Source organism: Myotis yumanensis, unplaced genomic scaffold (genome assembly GCF_028538775.1).
Source record: "Myotis yumanensis isolate MYYU_CA2020_CCGP unplaced genomic scaffold, mMyoYum1.0.hap1 SCAF_4, whole genome shotgun sequence".
NCBI classification, from domain to species: domain Eukaryota; kingdom Metazoa; phylum Chordata; class Mammalia; order Chiroptera; family Vespertilionidae; genus Myotis; species Myotis yumanensis.
In genome coordinates this window covers 108827876-108850930 of record NW_027223755.1, presented here as the reverse complement: position 1 = coordinate 108850930, position 23055 = coordinate 108827876, and the positions used below count along the sequence as shown (strand labels likewise).

The 23055-nt window shown below is 49.6% G+C and overlaps 1 protein-coding gene across 3 annotated transcripts in view; it reads left to right on the top strand.

Annotated features, from left to right (window-relative positions):
• The window catches only part of LCMT1 (leucine carboxyl methyltransferase 1), a 45703-nt gene that overhangs the window by 15028 nt on the left and 7620 nt on the right, over window positions 1–23055 (top strand). For all 3 annotated transcript variants that reach the window (XM_070413636.1, XM_070413638.1, XM_070413637.1), the window contains exons 2-7: window positions 1933–2024; window positions 5570–5691; window positions 11852–11928; window positions 13582–13643; window positions 15745–15847; window positions 18899–19019. In XM_070413636.1, the coding sequence (XP_070269737.1) occupies window positions 1933–2024; window positions 5570–5691; window positions 11852–11928; window positions 13582–13643; window positions 15745–15847; window positions 18899–19019 (577 nt within the window). The remainder of the gene's footprint in view (window positions 1–1932; window positions 2025–5569; window positions 5692–11851; window positions 11929–13581; window positions 13644–15744; window positions 15848–18898; window positions 19020–23055) is intronic.

The window sequence follows — 23055 nt, the reverse complement described above, 5'->3', positions numbered from 1 at the left end:
CCTTCTTTTTAACAGCAGCATAATATTCCATCGTGTAGATGTACCACAGTTTTCTAATCCATTCATCTACTGATGGGCACTTAGGCTGTTTCCAGATCTTAGCTATGGTGAATTGTGCTGCTATGAACATCTGGGTGCATATATCCTTTCTGATTGGTGTTTCTGGTTTCTTGGGATATATTCCTAGAAGTGGGATCACAGGGTCAAATGGGAGTTCCATTTCCAATTTTTTGAGGAACCTCCATACTGCCTTCCATAGTGGCTGCACCAGTCTGCATTCCCACCAGCAGTGCACAAGTGTTCCTTTTTCTCCACATCCTCTCCAGCACTTGTCGTTTGTTGATTTGTTGATGATGGCCATTCTGACAGGTGTGAGATGGTACCTCATTGTTGTTTTGATTTGCATCTCTCGGATGATTAGTGACTTTGAGCATGTTTTCATATGTCTCTTGGCTTTCTGAATGTCCTCTTTTGAAAGGTGTCTATTTAGATCCTTTGCCCATTTTTTGATTGGATTGTTTATCTTCTTTTTGTTAAGTTGTATGAGTTCCCTATAAATTTTGGAGATTAAGCCCTTATCAGATATGACGTTGGCAAATATGTTTTCCCACGAGGTGGGTTTTCTTGTTGTTTTGTTGAACACAGGTACTTTCTTATAAGTGTCTGTGGTTGTGTAAACATAAATGTGAGATACTGTGGGGAGTCTTTTTTCAGAATCAACACCTGTTGCAGTCAGGGCTGCAATAAACCTTGTCGGTAGGTATAAAGAAAAGAAAAGTGACAGTGTCTACTTTTGGGAGCTCAGAAGCTACCTGGGAGACACGCACATCCACACCCCTTAAATTTCAGCTTCCTTATCAGGCAACGTGGAATTGAGGGCATCCCTCGGGTATTAGGTGGGGTGCTTTAGGCTGAAAGTAACAGAAGCCTGGCTTGGGTTGGCTCAGATGGTGAAGAAATTATCTCACCAAATGTCTGTGGGGAGGTAGAGCAGGCCCCAGGCCCACAGTGGTGTGGCATGGCCTTGGGGACCCAGGTTCCTTCCGTGACTCATCGGTGGTCCTAGGCTGGTGCCACTCGTGGTTGCCAGAAGACTCCCAGTGTAATCTGGCTTCAGCTCCCAGACTCGGAACACTAGAACTTTACCTGTGTAGGGAGTAGCCTGGGGTAGAGAGAGGTTAGGACACCAGAGCATTGTGCAAGTTGTAGTTGTTTTGTTTCTTCCCGGTCTCCCCACTGTGCCCACCTTAAGGGATGTGAAATGACTGGCACAAACTGCAGAGTCAGGAGAAAACGTAGGCCGCTATTAGTGATGTTTGCCAAATATTTCTGAATTTCCTTTCTCTCGACATAGAACTTTTTAGTTATCTGATAAAAGCTTTGGCTAGTGCAGCCGTGGGCAAACTACGGCCTGCAGGCTGGATCCGGCCCGTTTGAAATGAATAAAACTAAAAAAAAAAAGACCGTACCCTTTTATGTAATGATGTTTACTTTGAATTTATATTAGTTCACTCAAACACTCCATCCATGCTTCTGTTCCGGCCCTCCAGTCCAGTTTAAGAACCCACTGTGGCCCTTGAGTCAAAAAGTTTGCCCACCCCTGGGCTAGTGAGTTTGCTGAGTGAATAAATTGTTGTGGCGATGGGGTGAAGTTATTTGCTGTTTAGGGCTCTGGGGAAGGAATTAGCCATAAGAGGAAAGACAGAGGTGAGAAATGGCCGTTGTAGGGGACGTGGTGGGAAGTGTGTGTGAATATAAGGGGTGGTGAGTCTGTTCAAGTGTGTAATGGAAGCCTGCCTGGGCAGTCAGTGGCCTTTGAGGCTGATGACTTTCTTCTGGATCCTTGACCTGGTTCCTGGGAACAGGGCCATGAACCTTGGCCAGAATATACACAGATCTCTGCTCACATGCGTTCTCTTTCATTCCTCTCAGGTTTGCAGTGAGCGTTGGCTACTGGGATGACCCTTACCTCCAGCACCTTGTGAGGCTGAGCAAAGAGAGGAAGGCCCCTGAAATTAACAGAGGCAAGTGGCCCCCTTTCTCCCTGGCATCTTCTCATCAGCTGAGTGGTCTGAAGTTTCAGGGATTCATTTAAAAAAAATAAAATTAAAAAAAAATATATATATATATATCTACACTAATAAAAGAGAAACATGGTAATTAGCGTACGACCGCTACCCTTTTCATTGGCTAATCAGTGAGTATATGCAAAATAACTGTCAGCCAACATGGTGGCAGGCAGCCAGGCAGCTGGAAGCGAACATGAGGCTTGCTTGTTCCAGTGACTGGCGAACTCCAACGTTCCCTGCCTGCCTTGCCGGCCTCTGAGCTGGCAGTTTGAAACTTTGTAACAAATATAGAAGCTAAACAAAACCCTAGAAACTAGCTTTCAGCCGCCGGGATCTCAGAGCTGGAGTTATACATTGTTTCGATTATAGAACGCAAACAAATCAGATACCAGCTTCCAGCAGCCCAGGCCTCAGAGCTAGAGCCAGAGCTAAAGCTGGCCCAGAATAAAAAAAAAAAAAAGAAAAAAAGGAGCGGTTGGGAGCTTCAGTCAATCACCTGCCTGAAGGCAGCCCTCAGCCCCTCACCCAGACTGGCCAGGCACCCCAGTGGGGACCCCCACCCTGAAGGGTGTGTGACCAGCTGCAAACAGCCATCATCCCCTCATCCAGGCTGGCCAGGCACCCCAGTGGGGACCCCCACCCTGATCCAGGACACCCTTCAGGGCAAACCAGCCGGCCCCCAGGCCTCTATCCTATATAGTAAAGGGTAATATGCCTCCAGGCACCAGGATCAGCGGAGCAGCGAGGCTCCCGGCACTGGGATCAGCGTGACAGGGGGCAGCGCCCAAACCTCCTGATCGCCCTGCGGCTCTGTGAGTGACAGGGGGCGGGGCCACAACCTCCCTATCCACCTTGCTCTGTTCATGACAGGGGAAGGCACCCCAACCCCCTGATCAGCCCTGCTCTGTGCCTGATAGCGGGGAGCTCCCCAATCCCCTGATTGCCCTGCGGCTCTGTGTTTGACAGGGTGCAGCGCACCAACCCCCTGATCGGCCCTGCTCTGTGTGTGACAGGGTGCGGCACCCCAACCCCCGCCCCCCCATGGGCCCTGCTCTATGTGTGACAGGGTAGAGCCATAACCTCTCCATCGGCCCTGCCCTGAGTGTGACAGTGGCGGCGCCCCAACCCCCTGATCCGCCCTGCTCTGTGGGTGATAGAGGGCAGCGCCCCAACCCCCCTCCTCGGGCTTTGCTCTGTGTGTGACAGGGTAGAGCCATAACCTCCCCATTGGCCCTGCCCTGAGTGTGACAGGGTGCAGTGCCCCAACCCCCTGATCTGCCCTGCTCTGTGTGTGACAGGGGGTGGTGCCCCAACTCCCCTATCGGCCCTACTCTGTGAGTGATAGGGGGGAGCTCCCCAACCCCCTGATTGACCCTGCTCTGTGAGTGACGGGGCAGCGCCCCAACCCCCTGATGGGCCCTGCTCTGTGTGTGACGGGGTGGCGCCGCAATCTCCCCATCAACCCTGCCTTGAGTGTGACAGGAGGCGGTGCCCCAACCCCCCAATCGGCCCTAACCTGAGCGTGACTGAGGGTGGCATCGCAACCTCCCGATCCGCCCTGCTCTGTGCATGACAGGGGGTGGCGCCCCAACTCCTCAATCGGCCCTGCTCTGAGCCCGACCAGGGGCTGCACCTAGGGATTGGGCCTGCCCTCTGCCACCCAGGAGCAGGCCTAAGCCAGCAGGTCGTTATCTCCCGAGGGGTCCCAGACTTCGAGAGGGCACAGGCTGGGCTGAGGGACCCCCCTCTTCCCCACCGAGTGCACAAATTTTTGTGCACCGGGCCTCTAGGATATATATATATATGTATATATATATATATATGTATATATATATATATATATTTATATATATATAAAATTTGTATTGAGGAAGGGAGAGGGAGAGAGAGAACGAAACATCAGTGGTGAGAGAGAAACACCAATCAGCTGCCTCCTGCACACCCCACACTGGGGATGTGATGGGAACCCGCAACCAGGGCATGTGCCCTGACCGGGAATTGAACCCATGACCTTCTGAACCCATGACCTTCTGATTCATAGGTCGACGCTCAACCACTGAGCCACGCCTGGTGGGAGAGGGATTCATTCTTAAACAGAGTTCCAGGATGCACTCTCTCCAGTAGTATATGAAAGTGCTCATTTCCTAACATCATCACCAACAAGCGTATTATGAAACTTCTTATTTAGAAAAAATTTCTATTTTTATTTTTAAAAATACTTTTATTATGGAAAGTTTCAAACTGTCAAAAGTGGAATTACATGTGGATCAATTTTAGTAATTATCAAATCTTGGCCATCAGTGTGAAGTTTTTAAAAAAATATATATTTTTCTTGATTTCAGGGAGGAAGGGAGAGAGAGAGAGAAACATCAATGATGAGAGAGAATCATTAATAGTTGCCTCTGCATGCTCCCTATTGGGGATTGGACCTGCAACCTGGGCATATGCCCTTGACCAGAATCGAACCCGGGATCCTTCAGTCCGCAGACTGACTATCCATTGAGCCAAACGGACTAGGGCTCAGTGTGAAATTTTTAATCTTTGTTAATCTGATATTGAGAAATGCTATCATAGAGTAGTTTTAGTTTTATTCTTTTTACTTAAGGATAAGGTTGAAGATCATATGTTGAAAAGCCATCTATATATCGTTTACTGTGAAGTGCCTGTTCACATAAGGGACTCCTTTTTCTGCCTTACTGAATGGGTGGTGACAGCATCAGGAAGTCAAAGGATTTGACTGAGAAGTTGACCACGTGACAGTCACTCCTGTGTGAGCAGGGAGTCTTGGCCCTGAAGATCCTAGAGGGAGGGCCTATAAGAAATGCAGACATTTTAAAATGGGTGTTTCTGAGAATAACGACTTGGAGTTTGCTTTGAACAGAGGGCGAGCTTGGGGGAGCCTGGCTGAGTGGGCTCCGCCCCCTCCCTCCCGCTCTCTGGGCAGGCTTCCTGTGAGTGCCCCAGAGGCAGGGGCCTGCCAGGCTGCCGGGCTCGCTGGCACCAGGTCAGCCTCCTCCCTCCCTTCCTCTCTCTCGGGTTTGAATGTCTCTTTGGGGACCTGCAGCCCACTGGGAGAGTGCTTCCCACTGTGCAGGAAGGCTCTTGTGTTTCCAGTGTCCAAGCCGACTCGCTTCTCTGTGGCTGTGAAAAAGCTCAAGAGGCCAAATTCCTAGAGGTCATTTTCAAGAGGAACATTGAGACTGGATGTTTTGATGTAAAACCCTGGTCTTCCTGAAGTAAAATTATAGGACATTTTATTTCTCTTAGGACAGATGGTTAATCCCACCCTTACGTAGGTTGTGCTCAGTTTGGGTCAGAAGGCTTTAAGAAAAAGGGGGAGAGAACCTGGAAGTTGCCCTGTCTCAGGTGAAGTCTGCAGCCCCTGCCGACCCCGCAGGAGGCGGGCAGGGTGTTCCGGCGTGCTCTTCGCTCTTCGGGGGCTTTGCAAGGCCACTGTTGTCGGCACTGAGGGACCGCCTGTTCCTCTGTCTCTTCCTTAGGCTATTTTGCTCGAGTCCATGGCATCAGTGAGCTGATAAAGGCATTCCTACGGAAGACGGAGTGTCACTGTCAGATTTTAAACCTTGGGGCTGGGATGGACACCACCTTCTGGATATTAAAGGTGAGTTAAAATTCCCCTTCCTCTTTTCCCAGTTGTTTGCATTTAATTTTGAAGATGTTCACCTGGTTCTAAAATTTTAAAATATATTAAAATGGATGCAGTGACAGCCCGTCTATACCCCCGTCCCCAGCCCTTCCATGCCCCAGCCACCACCAGCCCCGGCTTCGTCGCACCAGGTCCCCGTGAAGGATGTGTGGGTTGTGTCTCACCTTTTGCTGTTGCAAGCAGGGTGTTAATGAAAACTTGTGTGTGTTTTTCTCTGCCTGTGGGAACATATCAGAGAAAACATTCTGTTAGTGGAATTGCCGAGACAAAGAGCACGTGTACTAGTGATTTTGACACTAAGATTTTATTGTGGGCATAACAGTGTCTGTAAAATTTGGAGACTTGCACAGCTGGGTGTTGGTAATGCGATGCAGAGCCTTTTGGAGCCATTCTTTGATTTGATCCCTTAACTGCCCTGTGAGGGGCCAGGAGCAGGTGCACTCACGCACAGGAAAGGGAACTAGTTAGTGGCAGGACCAGGACTGCAATGTTGGTCTTTGATTCCTGGGCTGGAATTTTACCCCAAGCCCTTTCCCTACAAAGACCTCACTGGTTGCATTCACTTTTTTTAGGTTTGTATAGATTTTTCTTGGTTCTTCTCTGAGATGTCACGAGGGTACCTGCATCCCCCCAGATTTCTTGCAGACGGACACAAAGATAAGTAGAGTGTGTGGTGTTTCCAGCCTGCATGTCGGCCCCAGAGCAGCTCCCCTGCAAGGTCTGTCGTCTTGGAGCTCCCAGCCTTTCTTTCCTGGAGAAGAACTCAGCGGCCTCCACTTGGTCTTAGGATTGAGTGCTTGCCCCGCAGTCTCCATTCAGATAAGCGTACCTCCCATTGGTGAAGCGCTTTTACACACAGGACTTCATGAGTTTCCATGAGAGCCCCGTGAGGCAGGTGTACACAGCCGGGGCCGCAAGAGCTGTGTCTTCTCCAGATGGCCAGCCAGTGGCCTGGGAACGTGGGGCAGCTCAACCTCCAGAGTCTTTGTTCTCTCCTCTGTGTGCAGCCCTGCGCTTGTATGGAGGCATCTTTTCTGTGGGTCGATTGTGCCTCTAACACAGTGACCCTAACGTGGTGCGAGGCACTGGACAGAGTGCAGTGGAGAGAGAGGGGCGGTGTGTGGACAGGGGCCTCTGGAGAATCCCTCCTCGGTCTGACACTGGACGTGGGGTGTGGTTTCTTTTGGTTGTATGTTTCCTGTCTGGCAGGTGGGTGAATAATAAATAAACCCGAGGTTGTATTTCTGAGCGAGTACACCGAGGCTCCTGTGCTCCTCCCGGGAACGAGGTTGTCCGTCAGCAGTGAGGTAGGAATAGCACAGTGTCTGAACGTTCTTTATGGAGGTGTTTTTGTTGCTCTAAGGAGTTTTTTAAAAATGGAAAGTTCTTCTTTTTGCCAATAACAGAATTATGCTTGTTTGCGCTCTTAGAGCCCAGGCCACACGGGCCGCCTGCTTTTGTGACTCAGGTTTATCGGCAGCAGCCCTCCCAGGTGGGCGCATCTTCTCGATGGTGCCTTAGCACAGCGACCGCCAAGTCGAGTCGTCAAGACGCCATGGGGCCTGCAAAGACTAACATACTTTCTGGCTCTTTGCAGAAAGTTTGCTAATCCCTGTTGTGGAGAATATGCGCTTCTCTGAAAGGGCAGGGAAACCGCGTCCACTGGTCTTGCTGTCTCATGCAACTTCCACCTGCATGGTCCCCTGCTGCGCCCACAGAGGCGTGGCTGGAGTCACAGGCTTTCTGCCGCCCTACTGTGTGAGCTCAGCTGTGGGCTCTTGGGCCCAGGCTCTGTCTTCAGGCAGCGGGCAAGAATAGGCAGGGGAAGGCCCAGCATCGCCCCGAAGGAAGAATAAGGGCGAGTGAAACCTCCCAGCCTGAGTTCCCTGGTGTCCCTGGAACGCCATTCCTGCAAAGTTGGAGGGTCAGGTACGCAGGGAAGCAGTGCTGATCTTGGCAGCTTGCCTGGTCCCCTTTGAGTTGAGTGGTTCCTGGCTGCTCCTGGCTGCCCTCTGGGAGTTACACGTGGAGTCGGGTGTCCCCCTGCCCTGTGACGTGCGAGCTACTTGGAGTGGCGTGTCAGAGATTCACAGAATAAAAAGTTGCAGCATCACCCTGGCCGGTTTGGCACAGTGGATAGAGCATTGGCCTGTGGACTGAAGAGTCCTGGGTTCTATTCTGGTCAAGGGCATGTACCTCAGTCAAGGGCATGTTCCCTGGCCCCTGGTTGGGGGGCATGCAGGAGGCAAACAATCGATGTGTCTCTTTCATCATTGATGTTTCTGTCTCTCCCTCTCCCTTCCTCTCTGAAATCAATAAAAATATATTTTAAAAAAAGATTTTAATCTTAAAAAAAAAAGAAAGTTGCAGCCTCACTTGCCACAGCCATGAAAGCGAGAGAGATGGTGTCTGTTTTGTGAGCGTGTTAGAAGCTTCCTTCCGCAGCAACCTCTATTCAGGATCTTACCAGATCATGTGAGCGAGTGCATGGGCAGCTCTTCAAAAAGGAACAGGTCCTGCCCTAGCCGATTTGGCTCAGTGGATGTGTCTCTCTCACATCCATGTTTCTCTCTCTCTCTCACCCGCCTCCCTCCCTCCCACCATTGCTAAAAATCAATGGAAAAATATCCTTGGGTGAGGATTAACAAAAAAAAAAAAGAAAATAAATAAAAAGAAACAAGTCCTGTAGAGGATGGACTCTGGGCCATCTTCATTCATATCCTCTCTCTCTCTCTTTTTTAAAAGGGCAAAATTTCAGCAACTTTATGGACTGCCTCTTATAAGCCTGTGCTGCTGTTTTACAAGGCATGATAGGCCAGCTCGTCTGGTCAGGGTTCTGTTTCATTAACTTGAACTAACTCTTACAGAAACAGTTACAGCATCGAAAGAGTTAAGGCAAATTGGAATTCACAGGAAAGGATAAGACACTTCATACTACGTTGAAAGAAAAAATGGGAGCTGCAGGTCGGACGGAGCGCCGTGGGCGCCATGGACTAGTTAGATGTGGAAAGCCCATTTCCTACACTGAGAAAACACACTACATACCAAGTTAACTACCACAAAACCCACCCATGCACTGGGATAGGTCTTCATGGTCTTTGTACACCCAGAAAATGGAAGTTTTCATTTTGCTTTTCCTCTTTCTTATTCCTTTTTTTTGCAATGTAACATTTGATAAAAATCTTTCGTTTTGTTTTTTACTAAAATCACATTTTACCCTTCACCACAATATCGCTACAAACCAGCTAGGGCAGTGGTTCTCAACCTTGGCTGCACATTAGAATCACCTGGGAATCTTTTTAAAATCCTGATCTCAGAGGATGAGGCCCGGAAATCAGGATTTTAAAAAGATTCCCAGGTGATTCTAACGTGCAGCCAAGGTCGAGAATCACTGAGCTAGGGCAGTGGTCAGCAAACTGCGGCTCGGCAAACCGGCAAACCGTGGCTCACGAGCCATATGAGTCTCTTTGGCCCCTTGAGTGTGGTTCTTTCACAAAATACCGACTTCTGCGCATGGTCCACAAAGTTTTAATTGCACTGTACGTGTGCGCCCCCACGTGGTATTTTGTGGAAGAGCCACACTCAAGGGGCCAAAGAGCCCCATGTGGCTCGAGAGCCGGGGTTTGCCGACCATGGAGCTAGGGGAACAACTGCTAGATTAATTTAAGGGTTTTATGCACCTTACAAAACTTACAACAAAAGTAGTTTCCATTGATTTCCTTATAAGTGGCGTTTTCAAGGACCTGGGCAACGCTGTGACTTCCTGAGCACAGTGGATGAGAGCAGTCCATGCCTGTTCCGCTTCACAGCCTTCTCCACGTACAAACACCCATCTGTCCACCTCACAGGCATGTACTGGGTGGAAGGTATATGGAGAGAGGTCATTAGGCGTCTACAGCCGCCGGCTGCCTGCTCACTGACTCCGAGGGAGCCACCGTGGTCTGCACGTGTGTTCGGGGGTAGGCAGGCTCCTTGCAGAGCAGGTGTGGCAGGCGTGCGTGTTGGCTGCTGCCTAGTGCCAGATGCCTCTTGCCGGGCCAGGGCTGGTCCGAGATGCGGCTGTAGTGACACAGGCGCTCCGCTGAGGCAGTTAACACGGCACCGGGTGCTGTAGGTTGCATCCAGGAAGGACTTGCACCTGGTAGGCAGGTACAGGAGACGCAATTGGTAGGGTGTAGTAGAAATTTGAGTGATCGTTTGGTTTGTAGTGATACTGTGTGTTGAAGGGTAAAATCTGTTCTTTTCCGTTCCTTTGTCTTTCTCTCTCTTTCTGCCTCCTCTTCCTCTCCACCCTCTTCCCCCAGACCAGATCCTCTGAGATTTTAACTGAGGACCGTTCCCCACAATTCCGATGCTCGCCTTTCGGGGCCCCCTGCTCATGATTCTGCCCCTGTTGTGCAGCCCCAGGGGCCTGCCTGCTGCCCGCTGTACTGTTCTCTGTCTCAGGTCACTCTGCATGTGTTGTACTCTCACCTGCCCAATTGCTCAAGCCAAAAGCAAGGGTGCTGGCCTTGCCCTTCCTCCCATCCTGCACCAGCTGCCACCAAGTTCTGTTTTTCTGGACTACAGTGCAGGGGGGCGAGAGGGGGTTGACATGTCTCCAGAGGGAGACACTGGGCAGGTGGGCCAGGTGTGGGCACCTTGTTTCCTCCTGGGTCTCAGAGAAGTGAAGCGCTGCTGCAGCATGACGGGACCTGGAGAGTCACCGGGGGCGTGGTCACAGCCTGTGCAGGCGGTGACCGCCCACAGGGAGAGGAGGCGTTCGAGAAGGTCTCAGCCAAGCTAGCAAATGCAGGAAAGGGAAGCAGGCCGTGTGTGTGTGTGTGTGTGTGTGTGTGTGTGTGTGTGTGTGTGTTTGTGTGTTTTTCAGGCTTTTTCACTGCGGCCCACAGTACAGTGGGGCCTTGACTTACGAGTTCAATTCGTTCCGAGACCGAGCTGTTAAGGAGCTTGTTAAGGAGCTCGTTAACTCAAATTACTCTATCAACTCAATGCAAAAAATCGGCCGAGAGACTGCTGGTATCTCAAAAAACTCATTAGTCAGGACACTCATAAGTCAAGGCCCCACTGTATAAAATAAATGTAGCCCCCACGCCAGGACCCACCTTTGTGTACCTGCATCTTTAACCCTTTGAGTGCCAACCAATATCCTAGGAACTATGCTAAAATTGCCAAGGCATTTTTGCTGATTTTACAGCAGTTTAGGAAAAAAATTATGAATCGCAAGTAAATGAAGTTACATATTCACAACTTAAGGAAACCTTTACTACATTGACATATTTAGCAATATCATCATCACTAATAAAAGCAGACTTAGAACTGGACGCCATGTCGAAGCTTTGATAGTGCTCCCGGCACTTTTGGCGAAGGACAGGAGGAGTGCGATTGCGCTCCCCGGCACTCTAGGGGTTAAAGATAAAGGCTCACAGGTGGCACGTTTGAGGCAGGCCCTGTTCTGCAGTGTCTCCTGTATGTATTTCCTCGTTAGTCCTCAACCCCAGAAGGTGCTATCATTTCTCTGCTTTTCGCCCAGGGAGTGGAGTGCCGTTCCCGAGGCCTCACAGCAAACCAGTGGTGAGCTGGGTTTGAACCCGCGCCCGGCTCTAGTGCCTGCGCTTTATCTCCCACCACTCTCCTGTCACAGAAAAAGCAAACGTGTTGCAAAATAACACTAGCCCTCGTCACATGCTGTTTTCTTTTCTTCTGATGCTTGCTATTTCATTCTATTTCATCCCCAAACTGCTGGTCAGACCCGCTGCATACATTGATTTCCTGACCTGTTAGGTCCCCAACTGCTTTTTGAAGAATACTGTCATGTCCTACTTCCAAAGTACCTCTTACCTCCCACCTCCACCCCAGCGGCCACTCCCCCAGTTTAGGTTCCCCATTACTTCTTACCTGGACGACCTCAGTGGCCTCCTAACTTTTCCCTCCATCCATTCCTCATGCTGAGCCAGAATAACTTGGGAACTGCATTTCTGACTGTGTCGTTCCCCTGGTTTAAAATCCTTGGCGCCATGTTGCTCTTCGGGGCCTCACACTTGCTCCGTGGAGATGACAGTCAATGTATGCGTGAATACGTCATTCTCAAGATTTCTGTGTGTTTTTTCCTCAGGATCAAGATCTTCTCCCAGATAAATATTTTGAAGTCGACTTCCCACTCATAGTCACAAGAAAGGTGCACAGCATCAGGTAAGTGTGGTTTTCGCCTGAAGAGGGAATTCAGAGCCAGCCTCAGTGGGTGGCGTGTGGGTTGCCGGGACCTCGTTTTGTGCACGGCTTTCCTTTGCCCACCTCCCACCTCCATTCTTGCCCTGGGACCCTCATTCCAGCATGCCGTGCAATCTTCGAAATGCAACACACCCTCTCCTGGGACACTGCCCATTGACGCAGCTCTCGAGGGAGAGTAGTGTGATTTTTCATGTGCATTTTGTTTGCTGCTTTATTCCCAGGGCATAGAGAGGTACTGGTTCAGAGTAGACGTGCAGTAAATATTTTTTGAATGAATGAATGGAGACCGAAGTTAACCAGTGATTATATATGAGCTATTGTGGGGCCATTCCAGGTTTCAGAGAGTTTACAGAGTTGTAGACAGAGAGTTTGCTGATCTTGGCTGAGAGCTTGTTGTTGCCTGGCACCAACTTGGGTTGTCTCATCCAGTCCTCAGAGCAGACTCATGAGTTAAGTGCTGTTAGCCCCTTTTACAGATGGGAAAACTGAGGCTCAAAGAAATTTGGTTAATTTGCCCAAGACCACCCAGCTAGCAAGGGGTCGAGCTAAGATTTAAACCTTGACTTCAAGCCCAAGGTCAGGGTTTCTTAATAGTGTTAACCCAGGATTCCTCCCTCCTGTTTAAATCAGCCACTGAAACAAAATCCTGATTCTTATATTTACAAAATTTAAAAAGCATGAAAGCTTAAGCTTGTCCTTTAGAAATGCCTAATCCTCACAAACTGGAAATACTTTTCAAACTTTGGTTTTTCTACTTTAGCCAATGAAAATAAGATTTTTACCCTTCCCAAATAGAAAAGAATATTTTACATGTAATGTGCTTTTCGGACGACTGTGGCAATTCTGATGCTCTGAGGAGTGCAGAGGATGGCGAAGCTTGTTCGAGCTCTGAGTAGGAGCGAGGAGGCTCAATGCGGGCCAGCAGCGCTCTTCGAGCGGAAAGGCATGCGTCTGTGCGTGCTGCCTGGGATACCGCAGTTTGGCGCTCTGATTTTTTTCATAGTCTTGATTAGGGGCGTTATCACATAAATGTTCCTGAACTTTAGGTCTGAGTACGTGAATTATTTGAGTTACCTGTGAGAAATAGTGGGTGTCTGTAGGGTTTTGTTTGAGAAGAGGTGGATAGCTGGCGATGGCGAGACCCGCACCTCGATGCTGGGGAGTTGCTGCAGCCTGTCTCGCTCAGTTTGTGGTTGACCTCGGATCTGAGTGTGATGCTCAGCTGACCTAACTGAGATGCATGTCCCTGGAGTTCCCCTAGGTCAGTGGTCGGCAAACTCATTAGTCAACAGATCCAAATACCAACAGTCCAACGATTGAAATTTCTTTTGAGAGCCACATTTTTTAAACTTAAACTATACAGGTAGGTACATAGTTATTAACTTAATTAGGGTACTCCTAAGGCTTAGGAAGAGCCACACTCAAGGGGCCAAAGAGCCGCATGTGGCCCGCGAGCCGCAGTTTGCCGACCATGGCCCTACGTGCCTCGGGTCAGAGGGAATTGAACAGAGGCCCCACCGCAGCAGCCGTCGCATTTGCCGCTTTTCAGTGGTGTCTGCATTTGTGCAGCAGATAAGCCGCCTGACTCCTCTTTCTCTTTCCCACCTTCCGTAGGTCCAGGCCTCCCCTGTTAAAGCCCATTTTAGAATTACATTCAGACGACACACTTCAAGGCGGCAAGTATCCTCCCCAGGTGGCGCTGTATGGACCACATCGCCGTTGTTGCTCGATTCCCCTTTCCTTTTTAAAGATGGTGTGTGCGTGCGTGTGCATGTGTGCGCGCATGTGTGTGTGTGCACCTGTGCACATGATGTCACACAGTGTCTACTTCTGATCCATGGACACTTCCTTCACAGTTACCAGGAAGCATTTTAAAACAGCTATTTGTGACTTATTAGATGTCCATAGACCCCCTAATCTTAAAAAAATATTTAAATTAGTTGCTAACATTTTGAAAATAGGAGGTTTTTAATGAAAACCTGCTTTCCTGCTTTCCTTGGAAAGAGCAGATCTGGCCGCTGCGGCCCTCACTCCTGCAGGGAAGTGCTTGAGAGGGGTGAGTGGCTGCTTCTGTCCCCCTCTGCTGTCTTCGGCCTGACGTGCCTCACCCACTGTCACCTCCTGGGCCCCAGCACTCAAGCACTCCCCTCCAGTGTTATTTTATTTTATTACTAGAGGTCCAGTGCACAGATTTGTGCACCGGTGGGTCCTTTGGCCTGGCCTGTGGGGGTCAGGCCAAAACTGGCTTTCTGACATCCCCCGAGGGGTCCCAGATTGCGAGAGGGCACAGGCCAGGCTGAGGGACCCCACTGGTGCACAATCGGGGGGCTGGGGAGGGACTGAGAGAGGGCTCCAGGGCGTGTCTGGCCCATCTTGCCCAGTCCCCATTATCTGGACCCCAGCAGCAAGCTAACCTACTGGTCAGAGCATCTGCCCCCTGGTGGTCAGTGCACGTCATAGTGATGGGTCAAACAGTCAAACGGTCGGACACTTAGCATATTAGGCTTTTATTATATAGGATTTTTTGGGTTAATTCTCACCTGAGGATATTTTTTCCATTGGATTTTACAGAGATAGGGGGAGGGAGGATGAGAGAGGGAGGATGAGAGAGAGAGAGAGAGAGAGAGAGAGAGAAACTTGGATGTGAAAGAAACACATAGATTGGCTGCCTACTGCCCATGCCCTGAGCAGAGCTGGGATTGAACTATTTTCTGTCAAAGGTAATATCTTACAAATTGGCACAGCACTTAGAGAGCAGCCTTCCCATCAGTACCAGTGTGGAGCAGGCTTACTTGTTGCCCTCCTCACCTATAATCTACTTTCCTAAATTGAAAGTGTGTGTGCATGTGCGTGCATGTGTGTGTGCACGTGATGTCACACAGTGTCTACTTCTGATCCATGTACACTTCCTTCACAAGAAATTGAAATCTATTTGACATCAGCACTGTGTAATGCAGGGTGTACCTGTTAATTTGATACGTTTATATGTTGTAGTATGACTGCCAGTGTAGTGGTAATTAGTGCCTCTAGCATGCCACATAATTATCCTTTCCTTTTGGTGGTCGGGATAATGGAGATCCAGTTTCTTAGCAGCTTTGAGGACTAGGGTGCAGGGTCGCCAGTGGGCACGGCGTGCATTTGGTCTCTAGGACGTATTTGCTACTCGGTGCAGGTGTGTGCCCTGAAGCACCAGCTCTGTCTTAGGCCCTGTGGTGAGCATCCCTGTGTGTGTATCACAGCACAGGTTTCTCTGCACTTTAAAGAGGTCATAAGGCGGTGCTTCCTGACGCATGCGCGGGGGTGCTCATCGCAGTGCCCACGGCAGAGACCACCTGGGAACGCCACGTCTGCTCGGGAGGGATTGGCTCAGGCAGCTGTTTTATCCACTCAGCAGAATGCCATGAGAGCACTGTGAAGCAGGAAAAGCATTTTTCAAAACATATGGAGTGGCCCCATTTTCTCTCTCTCTCTCTTTTTCTCTCTCTGTGTAGAGAGAGAGAGAGAGAGAGAGAGAGAGAGTTTGTGTTGTGTCTGTGAGTTTAAGCACATAGGAAAAAAAGCTGGAACGTTATACACCAAAACACTAATAGCTGTTTTGGGAAATGTAATAATCAGTTAATTTTCACTCTCCTCTTACCCGATTTTTTAAAATAATGAGCATGTACTTTTATAATAGAGAAAAACAATAACTTTAATGTTGAGGAAGCCCTGTCCATTGGAATTAACAACCTCTTCTTCATTTATTTCTGTTGAAATGCTCTTCTCTTGTATTTGCAGATGGACACATGTTGGATTCGAAGAGATACGCCCTTATTGGAGCAGATCTTCGAGATTTAGCCACACTGGAAGAGAAACTAAAGAAATGTAACATGAACACACAGTGAGATTTTTTTTAACCTCTTACACGTGTGTGGTCTCATGCTAACGTGAGATAAGGCCAGTCGGCAGTGCAGCGGGACACCCAGGCCCCGTTTCGGCTCATCCCTACCTTGAGTGATTTTCTGAACTTGTTAGGAGCACTGTTTCTCGAGTCTGTTTCACATCAGAATAACCTGTATTGCTTTTGTAAAATACTGATGTGTAACATAAACAAAGCGTGGTAGAAGGTAATTGTGTGCATAGAAGCATACAACTGCAACACACAAAGAAAGGATTAGCATTCAGAATATATAAAAAACAGCTACTGTTAAAAAAAAAAGTCCCGTAGACAAATGGGCAGAAAAAAAACGACAAGGCAGCTCAGAGAGGAAAGTAAAGAACATCGTGGGACCAGGGTAGGGAACCACAGTAGTGATCAGATGAAATCCCATTTTGCTTCCATCAAGTGGGCAGAAATGTGAACGCCTGGTAGTATTAAGTGCTGGCCAGGTGACGGGGTAAGAGGAGTGGTCAGAGCACCGGTGGACGTGCGCTCAGGAGGACGAGGGGGAGGAAGGTCGGAGATACCTAGTGAGGTCGCACAGGTGTGCACCCTGTGCCACAGCAGCTCCACCTCCAGCTGTGTCCCCTGCACGTATGCACAGGTGGGTGTTCATTGCAGCCACCGTTTTTATTTTTTTTTAATCCTCAACCCAGGATATTTTTCCATTGATTTTTTTTTTCAGAGTGGAAGAGAGGGGAGTGAGGGGGGGGCGCAGAGAGAAACATCGATGTGAGAGAGACACATCGATTGATTGCCTCCAGTTCACACCCTGATGGGGCGGCCAGAGATCGAGCCTACACTGAGGTACTTGTCCTTGACTGGGAATCGAACCCACAACCCTTCGATCCGAGGGCTGGCTCTCTAACCACTGAGCAAAATCAGCCAGGGCATAGGCAGTGTTTTTAGTAGCAGAAAACTGAACACAACTTAAATATCCATCAGGAGGGGAATGGATGAATAACCTATATCAGTGGTTGGCAAACTGCGGCTCGCGAGCACATGTGGCTCTTTGGCCCCTTGAGTGTGGCTCTTCCACAAAATACCACGTGTGGGCGTGCACGTACAGTGCGATTGAAACTTTGGCCCATGTGCAGAAGTCGGTATTTTGTGGAAGAGCCACAAAAAGAAGAAACTGAAGGCAAAAATCAATGGCAAATGATGAAATAAAGGAGCAACGAGGGGATCACTGCTGGAGAGGAGAGGGGGCGGCAGAGCATGGCCCAAGGCTAACGTCCTTCAGGGGGAAGGACGGGTCCCCGTTCTTCTGAGAGGGCGAAAGGAGTAAGAACAGGTGCACATACAGGTGGCCTGCCGGCGACTGAGGGAGGAGAGTTAGGGAGTCAAAGCTTGGTCTTCCCAACACATCTTTCACTTACGCGGTGATGGCTGTCGGGGCTGCGTCTGGAAGTTTTTGTTGGCCCATTTCGCCTGGAATCTCAGCCAGGCTGTCATTAGGAGGTGCAGACCCACCTATCCTTTCTTCTCTCTGGGGAACGTTTATGTGCTGCACAGATTGCAAGATGTAGTGGGCTCCCTGGCAGAGGTGAGTGCTGGCGTTCAAGGACACGACTGGTTAGTGAGTGAAGATCGGCAGTGGGCGTGGAAGCCGGGCCTGGGAAGCCCGCAGCCCGTCCACACTGAGGACTCTCACGCTGGGTTCCGTCTGACCGCTCCTGTTGGTGAATAGGAGTGGGGTTTGCTCTGTTTGCTTAAAATCCTCTTTGAGTCAGTGTTCCCTTTCCGAAATGAAGGCTTTTAGATATTTCCCAGCAGTTTATTGCTTTTCCTAATTCGTTCAGTACTTGGGTCCGGTGAGTGAGAATGGATGCTAAGTATAACGTCATTTCTTGGGGACTGATGTCGGAGCACAGCTCCTCCTCTGCCAGGGGCTGTCCCCCGTGGACGCCGGGTATGAGCAGTCGTAGGCATATAGGAGAGACTTTATTGCAGACCAAGTAGCCATTGCTAACGGAGCCACCAGGCAAAACAGATCTGCAAAGTAGCCCGACCAAGCAGACGCGCACCGGCTGGTCAGTGACCGTCTTTCTACCAACTCAGACAAGAGAGGCTTCTCGCCAAATAGTGATGGCAGTCTTTGGGTCATAGGAAGGCACGCCTGCGCAGTGCGTACAGTAAACTGCCGGGTCATTGCCTTTGCACATGCGTATGGCAGATTGGTCTTGAACATCTGGCATATTCTGAGTAGGTTTCCCACAACTGATCACGCTGTTTTCAATTCTTCATGGTGTAGCTTATATAAAAAACTAGATTCCGTTAAACGAATGCCAGTATTTCTGCATCTACCAGCCAGCTCTTCATGTGTAACAAATCCTTCCAAACTCAGAGGTTTCAAACAGCTCACTGTCTAGTTGCTCAGGATTGTGAGTTGACAGTTTGGGCTGGGCCTAGCTGGGTGGTTCTTCTGCCAGAAGACCAGGCTTAGCTAATATCCTTTGGGGTCGTGTGTGTGTGTGTGTGTGTGTGTGTGTGTGTGCGCGCGCGCACACAGGCAGGTCGCTGGGGCTGACTCCCTGTCACTGGGCTGCCTCATTCGCCCAGGGGCCTCCCCTGCTGCAGCCCACGAGCTTGGGTTCACTCGCACAGTGAGTGCAGCAGGAGAGCAAGTGCCCATGTGCAAGGGATTGTCAGGCTTCTTGTTTGCTGCTTGTTCATTGGCCGAAGCATCCTGCGGACTGACCCAGACTCTGGGGGAGGAAATGCCCTCCTCCTTCATGGCGGAACCTGCAGTTTGGTATTGCTGCCGGGTGGGCCAGGGCCGGGAGAGTCCGCAGCCATTCAACTCATTTTCACAAGCCAGACACACCACGCTCGCGGCTCACCTGTGTGCAGTATGTCTCGGACGCGGCGGTGCCAGCTGGGGCTGTGCAGAGTGGCCATGTGCTTGCAGAGTGCTGCTGGGGCCCTGGCTGTGACTGCCCTGCCAGAACTGCGGCACGTGCCCAGCCAGAGTGCCAGCCGGTGAACACGTGCCTGCTCTTTTCTCCCAAGGTTGCCGACACTCCTGGTGACAGAGTGTGTGCTGGTCTACATGACTCCGGAGCAGTCTGCAAACCTAATCAAGTGGGCAGCCAACAGTTTTGAGACCGCCATGTTCATCAGCTACGAACAGGTAAGAGGAAGCACGAGAAATCCGCATCCTGTCCCGGAGCCAGGGTGGCTCTGCCTCGGAGCACCGTACCTGCTTCTGCTCTTTCTTTTCCTTCTGCCTCCGGCTAACGCAGTGATGGCAAACCTATGACACGCGTGTCAGAGGTGACATGCAGACTCATTTTTTGGTTGATTTTTCTTTGTTAAATGGCATTTAAATATATAAAGTAAATACCAAAAATATAAATCTTTGTTTTACTATGGTTGCAAATATCAAAAAATTTCTCTATGTGACACGGCACCAGAGTTAAGTTAGGGTTTTTCAAAATGCTGACATGCTGAGCTCAAAAGGTTCGCCATCACTAGGCTAACATCTCCTTTATTAGTCAGTGCTCGCAGGCCTGCTGCTCTGGAGCCCTTGACCTCCTGTAAACTTTTAGCTGTTTTTGGAACTGCTGTATTGGCCCTTATGGAAGGTTCTTGAGTTCCTATTTGATCACTGTATTTACTGTCCTATAGAGTCGGAGCCCTGGATGGAGGGAGTTTTGGTTGCCTGCCCTGTAGGGGTGGCAAACTCATTGCCCTCAGAGGTGGGCACTGGGTGCAAGGGGAGGAAGTTGGCAGATGAGTGCTGTGGAGGGTGGGGACTAGGGGGCCCAGCCATCCTGCTCCAGCTCACGAGAGCGGCCTCCGCAGTCCCAGCCTGTGAGGCCTGTGAGCCTCCAGTTGCTTTTCAGAAGTTAGAAAGCAGGGTTGCCGGGGTTCTTGTCCCAGCATCAAGAAGGGCTCAGGAATCTGGAGAAGGCTGTGCGTAGATGACATAGGAATCCAGAGAGTAATAAAGAGTCCGGAGATGAAATATAATTTTGAAAGGCATTGGGGGTCAGAGGAGCTTAGCTAAAGGAGCTAAGATCTAAGATCTTAAGTCTAAGGCCTTAGGTTCTCCTCATCCCCAGGACCCCATGCTTTTTATTAACACAACTTGTCCTGAGGCGAGGCAGAGATATAGACTTCAAAGGGTCAGGGTTTGGTACAGAGTCCATTGTCAGAATGGGGGAATTAGCCTATGGCTATTCAGGTGTTTGGCCAGTAGGAGGCAATAACATGTAGACTAAGATGCCCTTTAGCTGTCTGGCAGCCACAATCAGTTTCCTATTCAGGTTTGGGGAAATGCCTTCAGCCATTCCCAACAGGTGACTACATGTGTGACTCAACCCTGTTGAGTCCCCAAGTCTCATCAACCTTTTGATGAAACTCTTGAAATTATGACATGCTGGAATTGGTCTACGGCACAAGGTTTTTAAAAAATGTATTTGTATTGATTTCAGAGAGGAAGGGAGAGAGAAAGAGATAGAAACATCAGTGATGAGAGGGAATCATTGATCGGCTGCCTCCTGCACACCCCCTACTGGGGATCGAGCCCACAACCTGGGTATGTGCCCAGACCAGGAATCAAACTGTGACCTCCTGGATCATAGATTGATGCTCAACCAGTGAGCCACGCCAGCCGGGCAGAAATGCAGGATTTTAACGTAACATTTCCTAATTTCTAAATTCACTGAGTCTGGCCCTCTGGCTGCGGGTTTGCTGACTGGGTTGTTCCAGAGCTTTGGGATTGTCCAGCAGGTGTCCAAAGCTGGCCCTGGGTCTTATCGGCTGTGAGACCTGAGGCAGAACTGCGTGGGGTTGGGAATCCGTGCTCTGGAGGTAGACTGCGTAGCTGTGTGACCAGGACGTGGTTCGTCACCTCTCTGTGCCCGTGTCCTCATCTGAAAACGAGGATGATAACATCCGGCTTCATCGTGTTGTTGACAGCATCCCCTGGCTGTGAAGGCAGTGTTGGCGGGTAGTGGCCCGCTCTGAGCCCTGCTCTCTGTTCATAAAGAGAGAAGATGCCACCTCGGGTTTGTGGACGTTCATGAGATGCACATGGAAAGCACCGAGGCCATGCGTGCTGATGTTACTGTTCATTGTAGTTTTGTTAGTTGTATTGATTTTGTTTTCTATCTTATTTTATTTTATATTTATGGCAGATGAGAGCAGTGCAGGCCTTGCCCACGGTCGCATGATTATGGGCAGACCAGGGCTAGACCTGGGCTCCTCGTCCGCCCACCCAGTCCCGGCTCCTGTGTAGGTGGGTCCTGGGGGGTTGATTTCCTCCTCCCTCTGTGACTGGGGGTGGTCCTCAGATTCAGGCTTCAGTCCTGGCGAGTGGGCGCAGTGCAGCTGGCCTCCTCGGTTTTCTCTCTTCTGCTGTGAATAATTCCGGGGAGCCTGCTGCCTGCAGGATGCCACTCCTGGGGAAAATGAATCCGCTCTCCCTGTGCTCCCCACATCTCGCTGTCTGCCGTTTCGTTCACCTGGCTTCACTGGTGTGTTCCTCTATCCAACAGCACCGAGGGGGGCGGGTGGTTCAGCGAGTTTAGGCCAGAGACCCTGTCACTTTGGAGCAGGCCTGGGAATGGGCCAATGCCCAATATGTTGTCCACACTGTCCCCAAACCGGTTCAGATCCCCCCACAACTTAGTAATTTTATCACAAATACAAATCACCTGCATTCTCGTGTATTAATGCTCACATGCCTTACATTAGTTCCTAACTAGTTTAAAATGACAAAACCACGTGGATGATGACAACTACAATAATGATAATAATAGCGAATGCTATGCTGTGAGTTTCACACGTGTTAACTTATTTCATCACAGCAACCCACAGGGTAGGTCCTTGTCCTCGTGGTTTTACGGGTGAGGGGACTGAAGCACCGCGGGTAGGCAGCTTGGTCAGAGTCTCCCAGCGGTCAGATGTCGGGCCGGGACTCACACTCGGGCAGTGCAGCGAGGGAGTGTGTGTGACAAACGCCCTCCCTCCCGAATGAACAATGTGCCATCCGACGCCTAGTGCCACGTAAGCCATACACATGCAGCACAGGAGAAAACCCTGGCCACCTGACCTGTTACGGTGAATCTTTGCCACTTTGTATATGACAACATCAGAGTGCATATATGCCGTAATAGGTGATGTGCTTTGGTGTTTGTGCACATACAGAATTTAATTATTATTATTATTTAAAAAATATATTTTATTGATTTTTTACAGAGAGGAAGGGAGAGGGATAGAGAGCCAGAAACATCGATGAGAGAAACATCGATCAGCTGCCTCCTGCACACTCCCCACTGGGGACGTGCCCTTTGACCGGAATTGAACCTGGGGCCCTTGAGTCCGCAGGCCAGCACTCTATCCACTGAGCCAAACCCGTCAGGGCTTTAATTATTTTTTTTAACTTTTTATAAGTGCCTGTAGTACAATAGACAGTGTTGCGTGTGGTTTTTTTTTTAACCCTTAACTGAGAATATTTTTCCATTGATTTTTAGAGAGTGGAAGAGGGAGGGAAAGACAGAGAGAAATATCAATCTGAGAGAAACACATCAATTGGCTGTTTCCCACAGGTGCCCCGATCAGGGCCCAAGCCAGGGAGGAGCCTGCAATCGAGGTACTTGCCCTTTGGTCTGCAGGCCGATGCTCTATCCACTGAGCCAAACCAGCTAGACCTTAATTAGAGTGTTTCACACAAGTTTTTTGTTTTTTTTTATCCAAAAGTAACACTACATCCAGAATAGAAATATATCAAATAGTACAGAAGGGCAGACAAGGAATGTAAGTCTCTCCTACCCCCAACCTCAGCCCTCTTACCTGGGAAGCCACTTTGCCAGATTCCAGAATTTTTCTATGCATATGCAAATGTAGAGATTTTTTTTTTTTTCTTAAAGGCAGATGGGAGAATACAGTAGACATTCCCCTGGACCAGTGGTTCTCAACCTTCTGGCCCTTTAAATACAGTTCCTCATGTTGTGACCCAACCATAAAATTATTGTCGTTGCTACTTCATAACTGTAATGTTGCTACTGTTATGAATTGTAATGTAAATATATGATATGCAGGATGGTCTTAGGTGACCCCTGTGAAAGGGTCGTTCGACCGCCAAAGGGGTCGCGACCCACAGATTGAGAACCGCTGCCCTGGACCTTTTTTTTCAGGAGTTCTTAGAGCTTAGAGATCAT